We start from the raw sequence: 22,348 nt of genomic DNA, 5'->3' as shown, positions 1-22,348 counted from the left end.
CCCCAAAAGGACAAAAACCAAAGATCTCTTTAGAGGTAGAGTTGAATTTGTATTATTATTACTATTATTATTATTATTATTATACTATAAAGAATTATCTGTAATTTGCTTTGGACTTATACATTTTTAGGATCCCTGCTGAAAAATTCAGCTCAGTCTGACCCACTACCGGCTGCCAAAACGCACGCCAAGCTGGTCAAGCAATTACAAAACCTCAAATATTTATCAATCATGCAGTCATGTAATAAGGAAGCTGGAAAATAAGCTACCAGCTGGCCTGGATTGTCTGCTGCTAGATTTTCCAGCAGCATTGTCAAAAAAAGCAAATCAAGAAACTTCTGTCTTTTTCTAAACTGTGCATCATTTAAATTTATTTAAAGTATTCCATTTTTTTTATTGCGCTTAAGCAGGAAAGACTCATTTACACACCCACACCCTATTGCAACACCACTATAATCATTATAAACAGCATACACAAACCGCTCATAGGTGATTATTTAAGATATCTAACACACATTTAAAGATAGCACAGTGAAGAACTGAAAGAGTTTCTTTCTATAATGCAGCATTAAACATATCATGTGAGCCTTGAACATTGTTTAATGGTCAGGCTGTATCACGGTTTGTGTTACATTGCAGTGTCGGATTTTTATATGTACACAGGGACATATGGCTGACATTTCACATAAACAACATATACAACGTGTTGTTATTTAATAAAGAAAAATGTGGGAGCGTTGATATGGTAAAGATTTTTGGAAGGAGTCTCCAGCGTCAGCACTTTGTAACAGAGGTAAGGTTTCCCGACATGGGAACGTCTTCAAGACAAAGAACGTTGCAGTTTGTGGGGTTTTTTTAATATTTGTAGCAATTTGTGGTTTTTATCTTATGTTTAAGAGAACGAAAAAGGAAAGGCTGTTGTACCGTAAGCGATAACAGGAACGTACTTGTTTCATGGATGTTACACAATATTAAACGTAACTCTAAACATGAAAGAAATAAAATATTCTTCTTTAAATAAAAAAAAAAACATAATTGTTGATAATTGTTTGCTGTGGTATAAGAGAAATAAAACACTTCGTGACTTCGTGTTACGACAGTGGTAACAGTAAGTACCCTTTGCGTCAGGTGACATCACACCATCCTGTCATTGATTAGTTTCCTATAGCAGCACACCCTGAGTGCTTTATTCCCTATATAATCGTCATATGATGCATTTACACTGTGCTTGTATTGAAAGCTTGAAATTGTTTTGAAGGCTTGTGCTGCAGGTTTGTTCATTTGATTGTAAAAGAAATGATGGACAGTCCTGTGACTCTGAATTTTCTGTTGTTCAGGCTGTATGAAGGTGTGACTGATTTTGAAAAGGTGTGAATGTGAGTGGTTTCAGGGCACATCACCATAATGTCAGGTTATGGATCAGTGAGAAACACGGACGCAAGTCATGATGACAAAGATTGGATCTGAGTAAGTAATTCGCACTGATCAATAAGGTTTGTAACGTGAACAAAATCAAAAATGTCACTGGCTAATGATTCAAAGTGATACAGAGATTACATACTTTTGATCATTTGCTTTGTGAGTTTCATACCTGTGACTCGCGGCCTGCCGATGGCCGGAGCCGGATCTCGGTTTGCCACTGCTCCTGCGTGGACACATCTCGCGCTATAACAAGCAGCGGAGAAGAAGAGAAGGAGGACAGGGAGGATAAAGATGGCTGGAGTGCCCAGAGAGCCAACACCTCCCCGGTGATCTCGATCCGGAAATCTGTCGGCTGGCTGCACTCAAAGTGCACTCGCTCTCCTCGTCCGCAGTCCTGAAACCTCACTGCAGAAAAAAAGAAACACAGAGAAAGAGACAGAGTGAGTGAATGTGAGAGAGATTCCCCACAGGACACTGCGTATCTGTGTGTGCTTCTGTCTGTCTATCTTTGAGAACATAAATGCATGTTTTGGACAAGATTTGCTGAAAAAAAAAAAAGGTAAAAGTGTGACGCTCATACATTATGGATGGTGTTCAGCAGCCCCACTGGCTTTTCTGCGAAAAGGTACGGCATAAAAGAAAAAAAAAAACGAGTGGAAGTGGGAAAAGCGCAGCCCTAAAGGATGCGGACAGAATCACAACGACGAGCACATGAGAGTCAGCCCTCTTTCCGGCAGATTACCACTCCGTCGTGGCTCCACTCTGAACTCCTCTCAACCTTCGTTCTGGATCGTGTTGGTGTTTTATTCACGCCTGCTGGAGGAAGAAAGTGCATCCTGGTTAAAGATGCGCCGTTTATTAATATATCTCCTTTCCGCACATCGTGTTATTTCAAGGTGGTGGATATTTGCGAGCGGCACTGTCAGTATTTGTTTGTTTGTTTGTTTGTTTGTTATTAAAAATGACGTCACAGCGCTGCTGATTTCTCGAATCTGATTGGTCAGACGACGTTGATTCATTTTCTCTAACAGCAGCTCTGATAGTAGTTCCAACAGTAAGGTTTATATTAATGCACTCCTTCTAATACATTATCGTTTCTATCATAGCAGATCATTCACAAGATTAATTATAAAGTGACTAAAAAATGTTGCTATTTATCAAAGAAAAATGTAGAATCATTTATGGAAGGAGTCTCCAGTGTCAGCGTTTTGTACCAGTCAGTAATTTTTCCAACAAGGGAAAGTCTTCAGCGTTTTTTTTTTTTTTCTCATTAAGTTTAAGTGAGAGAAAAAAGAAATGCTGTAACCGTTGACACTGCTATGATATAAGAGGAATAAATCACTTCGGGGCATCGGAGGTTATTGGAAAAGAATCCATTTGGGGAAAATTTGGGAATAATCAACTGCATCATTGATTATTTTCCTATAACAGCATGCCCCCAAATGTTTTATTCCTAATGTGTTCATTTTCTCCATCTCTCATTCTGTACTCTCTCTCTCTCTCTCTCTCTCTCTCACACACACACACACACACACACACACACACACACTTGCTGAAGCAGAACGATGACACGGTGCCCTGACAGGGGCTCTCTTCCTGGGCATGAAACTAGGCCCCTTGGGGCAAACACTTACTTTCTAAACCAACTAGCCACATGGCATACACAATATATCAGGCTAATCTGGTCCAGCCCTCCTTCTGCGCTCAGCGATGCTAACGATCTCTGCCGCATAATTAGAGCGGGGAGTTATTAATAAATGCAGTCATTTACACACGAAAGGCACTTTCTGAACTGCAAATTGGCCGAAAAAGTTGCAAAGATTTCTGTCTCGATCCAGGCTTTAATACCGAGCTTACGATTAAAAATGAATATCCAAAAAATATATAAAAGCATGTTTAATAAGAGGTGACTGAAGTCTTGAGGAAAAAAAACATACAACAGAGGAAACAACACTAAGGATGAGATGGAAGAGAAGCAGACGTCGTGACGGATGTTGTGCGTGTAATTTTTTTGTCGACTCTGGACAAACTGACAGCATTTAAGCCACACGAACGCACGAGGCAGCCAAGCGTTTCAGCGAGAAGCACTCTCTCTCTTTCTCTTTCTCTCATTCTCACCATCCCTGTCTCCTTTCATTCTGTTTGTAACACGTCCAGAGAGAAAAAGAGAGCAGGAAGGAGGAGACGGGAGGAAAAAAAAAGCCACAATTGGTGTAAACAAATGCATTGGACACCAGCGCTGGCTCTGTTTCCACCTTCGGAGAGGACAGTGAATTGGGAAGGCCTTCGAGAACTATGAGATGAGAGCAAATGTAATTTCAGCCGCGATTATCACCCTGACACACAAGAGAGAGAGAAAGAGAGAGAGAGAGAAAGGGTGAAACAAACCAAAAAGACACAACACTCATTATATACACAACACAAAGGTACGGCGCTGTCTGTGGCACTGACTTCACCTGAAAAATTGGTGTTTTTCTCTACACACATGCAGCTTTCTCTCCCTGAGCCATTCACAATCAACAAAAAAACAGCCTCAGACACTATTTACTGCGTCTCCTTCAGCAATTTTGGACTTCAATCTGTCAGAAAGGAGCTGACGTTTCCCATTACCTGGCTTACCTATCAGTCAGAAACAAAATCTAGACTTCATAGCGAGAAAAACTCGACAACAACAGAGTTTTCCAGGGAAATTTAAAACTGAACTGAATTAGATTAGCTACTAAAAAGTGCCTTCTCGTTAAACTGACTTTCTTCTGACTGTAGCCCTGTTCAGACCGGATTCGTTCTACATGATAAGCTGGGGTAATGTCATTATTACCGCAGTATCTGTGGGATTTTATTTCAGTCAGAATCTGTCGTGTCAGGAATTATTATGGACTGCACATCTGGAAAGATTACGCAGTCTTCTACCTAGAAATAACGAAAGATTCGGGTATATCCTGGGGGGAAAAGTGGTTTTGCTTTTTTATTTTCTTCGGTTTAAAAAGACACTCCAGGAAGTGCTCTCTCATTTCTATAGTTGCTCATCAAGACTAAAACGAAACTACATACTGGCCAAGTTTAAAACTCAGAACAGTTAAATGTACTTGTCAAAGAAGCGACACATCCTGGGCTTTTATGTAAGTTACTTAGTTCCTAGCACAAGTTATGGTCATGTGACCTACTAATGATAAAGTGCAACTTACATGGCCACAAGTTCTACAAACAAGCGCTTATAATAAAGGTCAAAACTATAAGTTATTAAATGTATGAATACAAGCTGAATGAAGACACACCAATCTGTCCTTAAATCTTATCCTATTTGAATAGTATTATGATGGTTATTCCACTTATTACATTTTTGTCAGAGTTTATTATTAAAGAATGAATAAGTCTGAGATTTTTCCTGTCAATCATTTTTAAAAAATGGTTATAAAAATGCTTGTGGACGATCTGATTGGCTGTAGATTGACCAAAACCAAAATGCTCAGAATCATAATGTATATTTTGTACATTACTAACAAAGATGGCTAACAAAAACTGATCTATATATGTGGTGGTCTTGGGAAACCATCTGGTATAGCTGTGGCTAAAAAAAAACAAAACAAAAAAAAAAAGATAAATCATTTTTTATTGGTTTTTGAGCCAAAAATGGGTTTTTCTGTCTTTAAGTCACTTGGACACCTCAGGCTTACGAAACCATCAACACATTTCACCAAAACAACATGGAAATGTTGAGATTTGTTGAGGTTTATTGGGAAAATAATGTTGTGTAAGGATTTAACAAATGGTCATCTGCGAAAAGACGTAAAGCCTTGCTAGCTAAGTGTGATTTCCTCACACAGTCAATGTCACGCTTTGATCAAGTTGTTGGATAGCTACGTGTCGTAGTGAAACGTACGTGAGCCTAACCACGGTTTGTAATCAGATAGTGACTCTCAAAGTGGCAACGTTTTCTCAAAAACTGTAGGAACAACAATCCAGTGAAGAGGTCAGACATACCCATTATCTGAAATATGTAAATTCTTGTTATAAAGTAGCGCAATAAATCCAGACACACTGTCTAATTGTGACTGTACAGTGGCTTGCATAAGTATTCACCCCCTCTCCCATAACTGGGATTATGTCATGAATGTACACAAAATAGCCCATAATATTGACGTGAGGAGAAATCAATAGAGTTTGGAAAAATAATTTTCATATAAAAATCGTAAAAGTTAATTGTAAAAGTAATTTCAGAAGTTGGTGTGAAAACTGTAAATCACTTTGTCATCAGAAGAACTATAATTAGTTGAATGGAGTTGATGTTTGTGCACTTAAAGTGTCATGTGATGTCAATATAAATGTTATATAGAGTAAGCTCTTTGGTGTCTAAGTGCATTCAGGAGGCATGTTTCGCTGTCATTTCGAAAAAAAAACCCTTGACTCGATTATCCACAGCTTCATTCAATGAAGAAAATGAACAGCTGGTTAATCGAACGCCATTTAATCGAGAGTTTAATGACACTTGAAAGCTTGGTAGTGCCATAGCAGTTTATCAGAACAGGACACGTCCTCCGTTTAGGTCGGACTTCTGTTCTCGGACGGCTGACTGGCTTTAGGAGAGCTGTTTATTATTCCACACATCCTGCCTGTAATTGCTACAAAATCTCGCCTCTTTTTTTTAATGCCCTCATTTAATTTAATGTTTATTAGGTTCTGCGTAGATCCGAACATCGCTTGTGGTGCCACGCAATTACAACCCGAGGTTTCGGGTCCTTATACTGGCCATAAAACTTTTACATTTGTACATGTGTGCAAGCAAGACATGTTGAATGTCTGCACAAAAAAGAAACGTTACAACCCAAAATCAGGGAGTGATAAATAAAAAGAAGTCCAGAAAAAAGAAACAGTGACTTGTATGGCACGTTGAGATCCAGAGAAAGGTTTCAGGGCAGCACCAAGAGCTGAACATAAAAAAACAATATGCCGAGTGCACTAATTAATTTTATCACCAGCACTGTCTGATTCTCCTCACATCCAGTGAGCTCGCAGTAACTCCTCCGTGTTCGGTTGCCTTGACAGCAGACATGCACAGACGCTACAGATTCACCAGCAAGGTAATTGCCAGCTGAAGGGAATTTGTCCGTCTGCGTGTTTGAGAAGTTAGCCAAAGCCCTAAGTTTTGGAGCAGAGTTGGTGATGGAGTGCTTTATTTCAGACATTTTTCTGAGCTTAAGGTGTCTATGGCACTTACATGTGATATGGATTAACACAGGCAAACATTTTTATGTGTTTATCTTGTGTGTGTGTGTGTGTGTGTGTGTGTGAATCTTACATGTTGCGTGGGTCTATGTGTGTTATGAAAACAGAATAGTCCTGTAAGACAATCTGGCAGATTCTTGCCTGTACAGTACAGTGTGTGTGTGTGTGTGTGTGTGTGCGCGCTCAGACTCTTGGCCTGGCTGAGCTTTGGCACACACTGCATCTCTCCTCCTCTGGGAGGCCTCTTCAGCTTTAAGGCGCCACAGCAGAAATCCCCCACCGACGGAGCAAATTCCAACAGTAATGAAATGATGTGTGTGTGTGTGGTCGTAGCATGCGGCTCCTCCTTTACACACACACCTTAACCTGTTGGCTAATGCAATTCTGCTCGTAATGCTCGTATAACGTTATGTCGTAATACGAGCGCAGACAGAGAAACTGTCTCGTTTTTCCTATAACAGCACACCACTATGTGTTTATAATTCCAGGAACGTCGCATGGTATAGCAGTATAATGTTATTTCTGTCCATATCGTGCAACGATAGCAGTGCTGATTTAGGTTTAATCCTGGTTTGACAAGAGTTCGAAAATAAATGGCATCTCCTCCCATTCCACAAACACTGACTACACTCTCCGCTCCAAAGCACACACACGCGCACACACAACAGATACGTCGTCATGGCCATTGGAGATAAAGTTCTCTATAGAGTTTTGGACTGAAGCGCCAATGCAGGCAGAAAAGGGCCACATCAGCAGAGGCATGGGCCAGCCTAATACCCTGCACCCTGGCCCACATTAGCTTTAGCTGAAAGGCTCTTTTCAGAACACACACACATGCATGAACACACACACAGTGCCTCCACGAACAAACAACAGCTCCTATACAATGGCCTGGGCCCTCGCATTGTCTGTTTCACGTCACGTGACATACCGGATAAACCTCTGACAGGAAAGATGCACAAAGAGAGAGAAAGAGAAAGAAATGAAGAGTGATAAATATGTCCAAGCACCAATAAGTGAGGAATAAATCACTTGGGGGTGTGTTATTATAGGAAAATAATCAGCGACCACCCCAAAGCTGATAAAAGCATGTCTTGAAGTGTTTTATTTCTTTTAAACCAGAGGAATTAATAAATGACATATCATGCTTTTTATCCATTTATGGTTACATTTAATGTTGTGGAAGTTAGTTCCTGTTATCTCTTACATTATAGCAGCTATAAACATTTCGTCCCTCACCAGCCTCTGTATTCTTCTCTTTCTGCAGCTTAAAAAGACAAAAAATCCATATATGCTAAATAAAAATCTTCATAAAGAGTTTATGTGAGATTATGTGGAGTTCCTACGACTTAGCTGATATTACAAAAATGACAATGTTTCAGAGCAAATGCATTAGCAAATGCAAACCTGTGATTTGAACTACTGTCAAGAAATTAATGAACACCTTCTGACCAATCAGAATTGAGAATTCAACAGCGGTGTGGTATAAAATGAATTAAAAAGTGAATTAAGCCGTTCTCCTTCTCTGAGGAAAACAGCACTGAACACCTGATGAACAGAAATCTGCTCTGATTGGCATGTTATAACGGCCGGGGTTTAAATCATCACCATTATACCCACTCCACATGCTGTTATACACAAACGCCAGTAATCCAGCAGAGGAAAAGCAAAGCGACAGGCGTGTAACGCCCCGGATAGGAGGCTCATCAGGAGGCCGACCGGAGGAGGGGGCAGGGATAAAGAGGACATGCCCAGGATGCACTGCTGCCTGTGTGATGCATTATTCAACAGCACAGATAACCAAATCCAGCTTGTGCAGCGATTTGGCGGGGAAGTCGCCCTTTCTGCCCTAGAGAGGAGCTGGTGGGTGTCTCAGAACACATGCTACAGTGTCGAGAGACGCCTCTGATTGGGCCACATACACTGCTGAGCTTCAGGATTCAGAAAAAAAGCTGATAAGATGGATATTCACCATCTAATCCTTTTCGATTTTGAGGACATTTACATTGGTCGTGAGAGAAATAAATGAATGGAGGCCACCATAGCTACAGTAATGTGCTTATAGCTATAAAAGGAGTGGTGCCTAGAAATATTGCAGCACTAACACCAAGTGATTTCATTCTGATCTCATGTTTCCTACCTCTTTTAACACCCAAATTTGTTCAGTCATCTGCTCTCACACACTCTCTCCTGCTAAAAACATTACAGGCTTCTACTTGGTGTTTCGTAATGGTTTGTAAAGGTATTTAGCCCTTTCCATTTGGGTTCCAAACGGTTTCACAACTGAACTGTAACTGGTTGTAGATGACTGACTAATGGGATTCAAACATTTCCAACAGGAATATGGTCTTCTATGATAGTGCCCTTGTGCTAAAGGTTAGAGGTTTCATGAACTCTTAATATGCTTGCCAACAACATCTACTGTACTATGTCTCTTTCATTTTAACATTTGAATTTCTATTTAAGCTTTAGCATCTCCAGTTCACCCAGTGGCATATTTTTGGAAACCTGGATGAAACCCATATGGTACAGGGAGAACACAGAAAACTGTCTGAAAAGATAGTATCCCAAAATCAGGATTGAAACGAGGACCCTGAAGGCAGTAACGCGTATCCACCACCCAATACCCACTGCCCCACCACACCACCTGTGATTCTAATATATACAATCCTAAACATTTTGCTTTCATCTATAGAACTAGCAAATATTTACCCAAAATTTAAATATGCATTTAATTCCAAAATGACTATATCCTGGATCAGTAACTCAATCAAAAATTGTGGCCCCTTTGGAAACCATTAAAACCATTTGATCATGATAGGAAAAGCTTTCATTAAAACCAGAGTCTCCTTTCTTCCTGACACAATCGCATCATCTCTTGGACACACCATTACTGAAACTTTCTATTTCTTCCCAACTGCACATTTTACACAGGTTTGTTTATGTGCCAGTCTCTGATATCCATAAATCCCATCAAAATGCATAGCCATGCTGGCAGGTCTGTCCATCAATCGCCGACAGCCTCTGAAATTTAAACAACTCCCTGTTACCAGCAGTTTCTGATTTGTCTTCAGACAGTTTGATTCACAGCCTCCTGTGCCGCACTGCAGGTTCCAGTCCAAAAACCAACAGAACAGTTACAGATCTGTTTCTGCAATCAAAACCCTGCCTCTGTGTGGCCACAGTGACCCGCAGGCCCTTAGATTCGACAACACTGAAAATGTGAAATTGACTCTGGCACTCGGTACATTCGCCCTCTGCCCGTGCCCCCGTTTGCTTTCCCCAAAAGGGTTCCTTCTCTCAAAACCTGAATCCCATTGTGACGACAATAACATGGCAAGCAGACAGATAGATCGAGTGTCTGCTAGAACTACAATCACCCTTGTTCCCGTTTGAGAGATCTCCTCACTGCATTAAAGCAGACATGTAATATCAGATTCTGCACCACAGAGCTTCAAGAGTCAGATAATGCTGAGTATTAACTGCCTGTTCTCTGGATAAGGATGGATCTCGAGTACCAGTACCACGCTATCTGACTGTATGGCTGAAATGACCTGGAATTTTTACCTGGAAAATAATTACATGTATTTTACTTTACATTGTTTACATATGTACAAATTTAAAGGATGTACAATTAGTTTTACACTTAAAGATTAAATCTAGAGCCATTAAGGGTACTTAAGATGTCCCACTTTAAAGAGACCCAAGTAGTTCCCTTTTAGGAAGCTAAGGAACCATAACTATCCAAAGAAACCTTAATGACCTGAGGAACTGCAGCAAAGAAAAACAATAGCTGAGTTAGCAATCAGCATTTGTGCAAATATGTTCCACAGGGGTTATTTTGTTTTCCCACTTGGGAAAATTTCCAGGTTCTATGTAGTATTTTCCTGTCAGAAAGGGTTCCAAGTATATCCTTTTTAGGAAACTAAGAATACTTAACTATCCATTGAAGCTTTAAAGAACTTTTAAAGGTTCTCATGTTTAGTCTCAGACATGGAATAACTACAGTGGAGAAAAACAATAGCCAAAATGACAATTCTCATTTTCGCAAATGTGTTCAGCATGGGTTCTTTTGTTGTCCTACTTGGGGAAACTGTCCTGGTTCTATGTAGTGTTTCCCTATCAAAAAGGGCCCAAATAGATCCTTTTTTAGAATGTTACAAAACTAACAAACCTTAACTGCACAAAGAACCCTTGATGAAACTTTGAAGGTTGTGATTAGTCTCAGACCTGGAGTAACTACCGAGTTAGCAATTAGCAAATATGTCCTTGGAAAGCAAAGGCACTGTAACTGTCCAAAGAACTCCCCTTAAAGGATTCTTTTTTCTAAGTGGGCCATGATAGTGATAGATAGCTTAGCATGTAGCATGTTAGTTAATTAAGTTTAAATCATACACATTTCATTATTAAGCAGTAAAGGAACCTTTTCAGGGCTGTGCATGACTTAGCAAATTAATACTAAAGTAAATATTGAATTTTTTTGTGTTCACACTAGCTGTAGGCTTACAGAATAACAACTAACCATCCCTGTAATTACTGCTGACACAACATATGAACAGTAATTGCACAGGAAAACATTTCAGGCTAAACAATATTGACCTCTTTCTGCACCCTGGCAAAGAAATAAATAAAACCTCTGCTATTAAAGTAAAGTGTGCAACAGTTCTTTGTCCTGGATAAATTCTCAGCCCCCAGACAGCTTGCAGTTGAGTTGTCTGGATTAGCCAGTGGCTGAATCACAGACTGCAGCTTTCGAGACCTGACAAACGTAAGCTACATCCTCGCGTGCTTATCAGCTGGGAGCTGCCGGGATTTGCTTCTCGCCACACTGATGAAGGCTGCTCGATAGAGAGGCTTTACAGAGAGATTAAAAAAGGGTTGGAATCGCAAGACGTCAAAGGCTGCTTTCCTCACAATCCGGCCATTGGTTTGGCTTTTCTGGACAAGACATGAACAGCTCATTGACTTCTAGGTCGGCTCATGTGCCAGTCTGTAGGTCAGTGGTGACAGAAGTATTAACACCTGCCTACACTCTGGTAACACTACATCTAAACTCACTCTGAAGGGCTGAGTGCTAAGCTAGCGAGTCAGATTATCGTTAGCCTCAATTTACAAGTGATAGTATCATCTGGACCTGCTGCCTCTGGGTATAAGAAGGAGTGTGGAACATACGTGGATCAGTGAATTGTCCTTTTGTTAAATATTGTGGGTTTAATAGCATTCAATCCCACCACAAGAGCCAGAAGTTAGGCTCCTTTATATTTCACTCGGAAGACTTCTGCATCTAAATGCATTCTGGTATTTCTACTCAGTAATGTGTGGATGCCTGAGTCAAACTGATGGTTCATACTATGGAAAAAACGCAGCATCTTTTCCCATCTTACAATTCTCGCCAGCTAAAATTAAGAAAATAGTATCTACTTAACAATACAAAAATGCATGATAAGAATTTGCAACAAAACGAAAATATCAGGGTATAAATAGACAAGCTAATTAAGAGCGAAACACAGAACAGGTGCACACCTTAGGAGAACCAGTGACAGAACAGGGGCAGAGACAGGACTAGAACCAAAACAAAGGCACATAGCAAGACATAAAACAACACATGGACAAAAACTAAGTGCAAGAAGTGCTCACCATGCTAGGAACCATGCTATGCTGTTTTCCATGTATGCAGCCATTCTGACACTCCATGCAAACTCAAACAAGGTGGTTCTTACCCACATTCTCAACTCTTTATCCCATCATTCTGTGTACAATAAAATGCAGCATTACACCAGAAATCAAAGCCAACAATAGGATCCATTTCACACTATTTGCCTCTTAAGGTTCTTGCCAAATGAATAATCTATATGTTCTCCTGTGAGTAGCTCTTTAGACAGAGGCCAAAACAGGACTACTGCGGTAAGAAAAAGACCAAACTGTCGGTCTGCTCTATCATCCCTGAGCAATCTGATAAAGAAAAAAAAATATAACAATGCTGGGAAATGCAAGTCCCAAACTACGCACTTAAGTAAAGGTCATGATTTTAATTGTACTTTCCGGTGTACGGCATTTGAAAGGAGCACACGGTTCATTCCACTCAACGGCAAAAGGGGAATGAACAAAGAAAGGGCACGGACTAGCATTTATTGAAGGGATGTGTTGCTGTGCAGCATAATTAGCAAGACAAGAAACAGTTGCTATTCTGATTGTCAGCAGAGAATCCAAAGAGCCAAAGAATGACATTTCATTGCTCATTTGCTCAACGTACCAGTGCAGAGGGTTTGATGCAGCAGTACTCCACTTAATGCCGAGCTGTTATTAGGCTTATAACAATCAATATCTTAAGTATATCACTATACCATTTAGGAGAGTATACTGGCATGTCTCCAGCACACGAAGCTTCTGGAATTGAGGAACTATAGCTACATTTCCACTAGAAGTCAATTTTCATTAGGAACCTAAACCAGAACCTTGTTCCAGAGTCTGATTTTTCTGCAGAGGAGAAACTATTGGGGCAGCGCTTGCCATATCTAAAATCACTGACTGGTCCAATGAAGAAAGCCCAATCCGCTTTCCTGTCATTTTTAAAAACTAACAATTACTAAAACATATTTTATATCAGAAGCAGCACAAGACACCCATGAAAGTAAAATGCAGGGGCTGACAAATTACATAGTAAAAGCGCCAGTGTTTTGCCCAGTCCTATATTTTGGTTGCCTAGGCTAAAAAGTGGTAGCTAACATCATGAAAGTCCAGTTACATAAAATTCCTTACTTATAAAGGTCAGGATAAGCAACTAACATGACAGAATGACCATTAGAGATTAGTTTATGGCTAACAATCTGAAGGGTTTTGTTTGTTTGTTTCGTAGTTTGACTTTGCTACGTTGTTTCATAGTTTGACTCTGGACAGATGAGGTATCTGGTTTGAAGTTGAAAACAAGAATAAACACACAAAATGCAGAGCTGCCCTCAGCTAAATAATTTACATAAATGTGTGAGATTGCCCAGAGAGAGGATCTGCTACATAAGCCGCAATGATTCATGTTTACAAAACTTGAAGTCAGTGAACTACGGCCAGTTTTTTCATATGTTGATCAGCTGATTAGTATTTTGCAAGTGCTCAGTTCTATCCACTGAAATACTTTGCTAGGTCTGCCAGTTGATGACCCTTGCTGTATACTGTACAGTATCTATTAGTTGCAAGTTAGTTTCATTCTAGAGATTGAACCCAAACCAATATGCTACAGGCCAGCACATGGAAACCAGCACATGGAAACATACATAGAGCTTAAGTTCTTATGGCTAGACTTTCCAACATTTCACATTCCTTGCTTTAAAAAAATGATTCTCATGATCAATAGTCACAAAAACTGACATGAATCCAAGGCTGGATAGTAGCTGTTTATGTAATTCTTATTTTTATGCTATCAATAAGTGTTAACAGTGCTGCTGATCTCCATTTCATGGCACAAACTGACCTCATCCTTTCCTCAGTTCTCTCCATGCAGCCTGCCCAGAGAACCAAAAGTAGCCTTCCATGACAGAAGATCCATCACAGTAATGTAGGTATGAACCAGGTCATAACTTACACCGAGCAGAAGACTGAACGTGACTCTGCAAATGAAATACATGCATTGGTGCACTGCAGTTTCCTGCTGGATGTCCTCAGGCTCAGAAATGCTGAGGTATATATATAGGTAATGCCCTTACAGAAAGAAATATACACAAAAACGATGCCATTGAGGATGTATGCCGAGAAATCCATATTGTCTTGTAGATTATACATTTACACTATCTGTTATGTGACACGTCATGTGAACATTGCAACCTTCATTAGAAATTAATGACTCCGATAAACAGCAAATCACCGTCAAGGCCCGGTGTCTTATGCAATCTAATCAGACAGCAGTAAATTCAAATAAATGTCCAATTAAATAAGTTTAGATTAACTATTGACAGCGTGTAGCTCGTGTGGCTGCAGATCAATAAATGCGCAGGTCCCGAGCCCTGAGAGCTCGATCTGAGCACTTGCATTATCATAAATTAGGAGCCAGGCCACAAATGAAAAGCCAATAACGCCTCCTCTCGTGAGGCGATGACAACATCACAGCCTCAAGAGGGCGAGAGAGAGGGAGATGGGAACATCTGGGGTTGGCTCTGGGCTGGGCTCACCTCCATTTGCATTCGTAGCTATTCAAATAAGGCACAAGGAGCTGGAGCTGGTGCTGGTGCATCTCATCCCTCTATGCCTGTGTGTGTGCATGTGTGTGTTTATGTACGTTCTGACATTGCTGATTTGACAGGAACACATACAGTTTTGAAACAGCGATGTGCCCGCTGCACACTTTCTAGACAAAAGGTTCAAAAAGAGGCCGAGTTTAGAGCTAGAGCCTCTCTCTCTCTCTTTCTCTCTCTGTCTTTTTCTCAAACGGCTTTTCATCGAAGCTCAGCACTTGACAGGCTGATCTGTGGGGATTCCAGCAAAGAGTTCCCCCCATCCACACACACACACCAATTCACCCCACCCCCCCTTCCAATTCATTTCCATTTGAATGCATCACCCCGGTCCTCCCCGACATTTCCTGCAGAGCGCATGAGAGGGAAAGTAAGAGAGAGAGAGATGGTTCACGCTAAATATTTGGGAGGATGCTAACACCTAACACCCAGCAAGCAACCTCTCTAGGGGAAGAAAAGACAGAAAGAAAGTAAGAAAACACCACCACCCACAGTCTGAGTCACATGATGGGAAAAGGACCAGGCGGTTAGAGAAAGGAATTTCCATATTGGTTAAATCCATTTTAATGAGTTCTTGAAGTAAGACTAGCATTTGAAGTCGGGACAGGAAGTGCAACTGTGAGTCTGTCATCATTTACTATAAATATTTAATCTATTCTGTCTTATCTGTCATTAAAATCCATTCCAAAGGCGATTTTTCTGGACATCCCAACATCCAAAACGCATGGGAAACGAAGTGGGAGAAGTCAGCGGAGGACAAAGAAGCTTTACAGGAAGACAAAAGCCATTTCCCCTCCCCCGAGTCCTCCTCTATAATTCAGATAATTTGATCTCTGATTGAATGAACATGCTTGTAGATTGGGACGTGATTAAATTGCTGACAAATTGCTCGATCCCCGGGCCCATTCGCTTCATTAGCCAGCGCTCTTCTGTCCCTCGTTCAGTCTGCATCCAGCAACAACAATAGCACCTGCTGACCTGTAAGGATCCACACACACACACACACACACACTCGACATGTGCTAAGCATGTTTACGCTTGAGGGACATGCGCACCCAAATCCTTTCTCTCTGACCCGCTGCTATGACCTGCAGTAGCTGGAAAAACACTGAATTATGCATGGTGTCGTCCTCCACCCTCATAATGAAGATACTCTGATACTCCAGGAGAGATTTTCATGCAGCGTGGGACTTGTTTACAGGAACTGGCCTCCTGTTCGTGGCAACCCAGGGAACCCGAGAAGCCTGTTCATCATCCAGAGTTCAGGCCCTAGTGGCTGGATATACCGAATATTTCCAATTACACGCACTACTTCCTCTCTATCTGTACAACCAATATTCTTATGAATAACAGGCCAAGTGGGCATTCTGTAAAGAGCTGGGTTAGAGAGGAGAAAAGCCTGAGATATTTCCCAATACAAGCACATCATCATCATCATCGCCATTATTTAAATCATTAAACTACAGTTTATCATTATATACACTCTGATATTATACTAACTAGGGCTGGACAATATGAAAATATTGGTATAAATTCCAGCACAACACGCTTTTTCTGAGATTACAATCTCTGAACAGCTAATTTGAGCAAATTTCGTACTGCATCTGTAAAATTTAAATTATATATTCTACTTTTTCAGTTCACTGTTGAGTTTTAAGTTATGTCATTTTCATAGAAGCTAAATAAAATTAGCATCAAACTCAGTTATCATTGGCCAGCTAGCTAACCTAGTTAATGCTAGCAATGGAAAAAAATTATGGTTTTATGGAAGCCTGCATGCTAAGCCAGCTAGCTAATTGCACTAATGACAGTGATGACAAAAAATTATGTTTGTTAAAGTAACCTGCTAACTGCTAACTAATGTTAATGATAAACTTATAATTAGCATTTGCATGGTATTTTTGTAATGCATAGCTGGGAATATAACAACAAAAAAACAAACTTCAGTTAACTTGCCAGTTAGTTAACTAAGCTAATCTTAGTCATGAACAAAATCTTGGGTGTTGTGTATTTTAGTTGTGTAAGTATGGCTAATGTTAAATCATGAAGCATATGGCAGTACAAATCGAGACTATGACAAAGGGGAGTGTGTTTGCTAGCTCGATAGCTGGGTGGTTAGCTAACTTAGGTAACGTTAATGATAAACAAAATCAGAGTTTTATGGTATTTTTGTACTCTTAATATATAGCGGAGAATATAACCACAACAAAATCGCACTCATGTTGACCTGTGGCAAACATGCTAGCTTAAGAGCAGTTAGCTAGCTGGCTAGTTAACTTAAGCTAATGTTGGTGAACAAAATGTTGGGTTTTATTGTATATTTTTAATTATTTTAAGTTATATATTTTACGTTTGACTAGCAATGTAAATCAAGACTTAAATATTAAAATCTCTTTAAGGTCTAGCTGTGACAAATGCTAGTTTAGTAGCAGTTAGCAAACCTAACAGCATATTCTTAGGTAAAGGAGATGTTCCTAAGCAAGTTTTAGCAATTTGGTGGTCGTTTAAAAATATTAGACAATGTAATATTTTACATAGATTAATTACACATCCAATGGTGCTTTAAATAATGCATTCTTGAATAATAAGCATTGAGTAAACTGAGTGTTCATGCTCTGTTCGGCGTATGTGTACGCTCAGAGCAGTACCGGCGTCCCCAGTGCCCTCTTTATTCAGGACAAATGATCAGCAGCGTCTGCAGATATTCGCCCCGACCCACACAGCAGAACCACAGCTTCACTTTCTACAGCTCTTTATGGAGCCATGTGGAGCTGTTAGACGAGGCCAGGAGAGGTGAGACAGCACTGAGAGGCCTTCAGTGAGGAAATAAAGTGCTGGACAAACAGACAGTGCAGCACGAGGGCTCAGGAAGCAAGTTTAATGGAAGTATAGCTCTGTCCCTTCATGGAGTAGGGTGATGACTCACAAAATTCAATAACACACATGCATAAGTGGTCAAGAGTATGCTCTTAGAAGAGAAAAAGTGAGAAATGTCCAAAACAGAAACTCAAGAAAAGCCCATGAAGATGAGGGAGCGGGTCATCACAGAACGTTCTTCTATTCATTTATTATTTAATTAAAGTAACTATATATATGTATATGTATGTATGTGTATGTATGAATATGATTAGGAGTTAACTCCTCTTGAATTGCTGACTCTCAAATTTATTAACACTAAACTATGCATTCTTCGCCATTTGGAAGGCTGATTCTGAAATTTTACCAAAAGAGAACTGCAAAAGGTTCTTCAAACGTTCTTTAAAGGTTCTTTATAGGTTCATTGATTAATCAGAGGGTTCTCAGGTTGTAAAAAAGGGTTCTACCTGATGGAATCTTCTCAGACGTGGAAACACTGAAAGTTTTCGTAGGATTATATGTACATATAGAACCTTCAACCTCTAGGTGCTCAGCTAGCTTACTAACTAACTTAGCTAATGTTACTGGCGAACAAACATATGATTGTTTTGGTACACTGTAACAAGTTTGTATATTATATTTAAATACATTTCTGATCATTTACTTTTGATTTACTTGTAAGAAAGAGGGGAAAAAAGTAATTTTTGAGTTCATCTTAATTATCAACAAAGTGTACAGTGTTCACTAAAGCTCTAAAATGTCTGGAAAGTATTTTAATTTTGTAAATGTGATGCAAATGGAAAAATCGACCTTGATTCTTGTCAAGTTGTCAGATTTGATCAACTTATTAAAGTGGGCTTGCAGTACAGAGGCGTCTGCTTGTTCCAGAGACAGACAAGTCCTTGAGGAATTACAGCTATAATATCACATCAGGACACAGTTTTTCTTAGAGCCTCGGGGAAACATTATCTATCTATGTAACTTGGAACGTGATCAAAAGCATATACTTGTTTCAGGACAAATGTTATGTAAAGCTCAGACAGAACAAAAACTTTTAGTCACGACCTCACTGTCTCTCATATTCCCTGTTTTTCTACACTTCACCTCAGTAATGATTTTTTTTCTTTCCGAGCCATCCCACTTACAACACATGACAGGTTTTAACAAACCTCTTAATGCAGTGAGAGGGGAAAAGAGGACAAACGAGAAAAAAAACAATGTTTCCAGATTTTGTGAGGAACTGACAAATCCTATCTGAAGGAAGAGAAAAGAGGGAGAATGAGGATAGGGGAGGACTGGGACAGAGGAGGGTGGTGTGAGGGTATTTGGAGGGTTTTAGGGGGAGGAGGGAGGATTAGAACAGATGCCAATGCATACAGCACGCGCAGGCCAACTCCTCTCCTAATCATCTCCGCTCGAATTCAGCTCGGAAACACAAAGAACAACAGAGAAAGAGCACAAAGGAGATGGGGAGAGACTGAAAACAAGCAGCGTTCTTCTTCTTCTTCTTTATAAACTCAAGACAAGGCCATGATAACGAGGGCCTGCAATCCCAGCGTAACATTTTCTGAATATTCCGGTTCTAGGAACTTGAATTTGGCTCCAAGAAGTTTCCTGATTTTTCACAGAAGGTTGCTTTGAAAAACGTTTTTACGACACTGCTGAAGGATTTTTAATTGTAGGAGTGTTTCCATAATTTTTTGGTTTTTTTTCAAAATGTAAGCTAAGTAAAATAGAACACTTGAGGACATGCTGATTTTGGAAAATGATCAACAACAGTGTGGTGTGATGTGGCCCAATATGAAGCAAAGTTACTATTACTGGCCAAAAGTTGATTATTTTCCAGTAACAGCCCACACCCAAGTGTTTTATTCCTCTTATACTACACTCATTTGCCCATAAATACAATTTTATTCATTAAAGAACAGCATGTAATACTTTATATCCATTTATATGTACATTTATGAATGGCATGTCATACTTTTTATCCATTTATAGTTATATTTCATGTCATTTACAGACAGTTCCTGTAATCACTTATGTTATAGCAGCTTTTTTTTTCTCTGTTGAAAGTTTGTCACGTTACTGAAAACTCGCAAAGTGGTAACTCTGTCTTGATGTCTTTTCCGTCTCGGAAAACTTAAAGTTACAGTGTTACTTCTGACTGTTACATAGTGCTCACACTGGAGACTCCTTCCATAAATTAGAAACGTACTTGTCCTTACAAAAAAACACCACCATATTAGGTGGTGTTAAACCTGGTGTTTATCTGGTGCATCCACTATATAGCTCCCTGTTTAAGCTGTTACTAATAGCTGGACCTACTGAAAATTAATCACCACCTTCTGACCAATCAGAATCAAGAATTCCGCAGCACTGTGGTACAGCAGGGCTTTATCTACTGTGATGTCACTATCTGCCTTTGACTACTTTGAACAAACACAGCACAAATGAATAACAGAAGATTTCTTTGGAACATCTCAGAAAAAATTACCATTTTTCATCATCACGGTGATATATTAGACCGTCCCGAGTTCTTGAGTCTCATCTCTGCGAAAAGGAAATTAAAGAAACGTACTGTTTAATACACGCCTGCTTTGATTTCCCTCAGCATTCGCAGCCTAGGCTACTGCATTATCATCAGCTTTTTTTTTTTTTTTTTATTTCTCTCCTTCTGCCTCTTGCAAAGCGGCTGCAGTGAAAAAGAACAAGAGCAAGAGCAAGAGAGGGGGATGAGGAGAGAGATAGAGAGAGAGAGGGGGAGAGAGAGAGAGAGGACGGAGGAAGGACAGGATGAATAGGGGGGAGGGGGAGATCATTCAGTGTGTACCCGCAATTATGTGTGTGTGTGTGTGTGTGTGTGTGTGTGTATATCTGCGGGCAGGCTGAATCAAGACTGGAGGGCCATTGATGGTGAACTTGGTGGTAAATTGTGCTAATAACCATAACACCAAATATCAAAGAAATGCATATGTATGTATGTATGTATATATATATATATATATATATATATATATATATATATATATATATATATATATATGTGTGTGTGTGTGTGTGTGTGTGTGTGTGTATATATTTATATATATGTATATAAAATATGGAAAGAGAGAGATAGAGAGCGAATGGGGTGTGAATGGTGGGAACTTGTGGTTGTCTTAACTACCGTGTGTCTAGCCAGAAACTGTGTGTGCAAGAACACGAAGGAACATTTCGGTCATTTCTAACAAGAGGAACTGTCATCATCGCCATCACTTCACAATGACACACTCGGTGTGGTAAGACACAGAGTTCACTCATTCCAGAAAGCAGCTTGCTTTCTTATGCATGACTGATTGCTCAGGCAGGAGGCGAGCTGATACTTACCAAGAGGCTTTTTCCAGTAGACGTGAAGAGATGTTTTATAATCTACAGCCTTCGTTCTGGTAAAATCTCACAATCTGCTCTGATGAATTTTGTGAACTCGACAATTAGTGATGCGATTTTTTTCTTTCTACTAAAAATAACTGCAAATGTTGGTGACTCAGTGTGATTCAATCTTTCCTCTTTTTTTAAACACTTCCCTTTTCTCCTGCATCAGAGTGGCACCTGAACAATTTGCACAGAAGTACTCATTTTATGTTCCAACTAAAACTTAATACATGTCCAGGTGTTTGCATAGACGCGTTCACTCTCCACATCTTGTAGAGTTTTGATACTGAAGCTGAAACGCGGACTACATACAGACTGCTAATTAAAGCCCAGATGAGGAAGTGCACAGTCACAGACCTTACTTCCAGTAACTCCTACTTTAAAATAAGTAAAGAATAAAAATACTTGTAGGTGTGCTGTTATAGGAAAACAATCCGTGATGGATTATTTCAGTAGTGTGATGTGGCCTAATATGAAACCCATTCACTTTTACAACCCTGAAGTTGAGTACTTTCCATATAACAGCACATCTTGAAGTGTTTTGTTCCTCTTACACCACAGCAATTTGCCAACGCTAACAATTTTTTTTTTTATTAAACCATGACACATCATATTTTATATCTGTTTATTAATTATGCTTAATGTTGTGGAACATCCATGAAACCAGTTAGTTTCTGTTCTCACTTCATTATAGCAGCTTTAAACAGACGTTCAATCACCAGGCTCTCTTCTCTCTCTCTCTTTCTCTCTCTCTCTCTCTTTTCATTTTCTAGCTACCACGCCATCCTTTAATCATAGACATTAAAGATAAGATGCGATGTAACACTCCATGATTCATTTTTTTTTCAAATAGAAATGTGAATTTTGCACTGTATTAACAAATTAAAACAAATTTAGTCCAAATACCATATAGTTAAAATCAAATATTTCCATTTTTATGTCGTACTTTTTATACATTTATAGTCGCATTTTTATGTTGTAGGATTTCTAGTTACTTCCTGTTATCACTTACATTTACATATTTTTGTTTCCGAACCAGCCTTTCTTTTTCTTCTTTCTTGAAGTTATTTAAACAAACCACAAAGTTCTAACTCCTCCATCTGGAGGTCTTTCCTGTGACGGAAAACATAAAGTGAGAACTTTAACTCTGGTTGTTACAAAGCACTGACACTGGAGACTCCTTCCATAAATGCTAAATAAACATTGCCTTAAAG

General features: G+C 39.6%; 1 protein-coding gene across 1 annotated transcript in view; it reads right to left on the bottom strand.

Moving 5' to 3' along the window:
- The window catches only part of LOC113526581 (cadherin-2), a 97,736-nt gene that overhangs the window by 39,919 nt on the left and 35,469 nt on the right, over window positions 1–22,348 (bottom strand). The window contains exon 3 of the mRNA XM_026913759.3: window positions 1,592–1,827. Coding sequence (XP_026769560.3) covers window positions 1,592–1,827 — 236 coding nt within the window. The remainder of the gene's footprint in view (window positions 1–1,591; window positions 1,828–22,348) is intronic.

This window comes from Pangasianodon hypophthalmus, chromosome 4 (genome assembly GCF_027358585.1).
Source record: "Pangasianodon hypophthalmus isolate fPanHyp1 chromosome 4, fPanHyp1.pri, whole genome shotgun sequence".
NCBI lineage: Eukaryota > Metazoa > Chordata > Actinopteri > Siluriformes > Pangasiidae > Pangasianodon > Pangasianodon hypophthalmus.
This window is presented reverse-complemented; position numbering and strand designations above follow the sequence as displayed.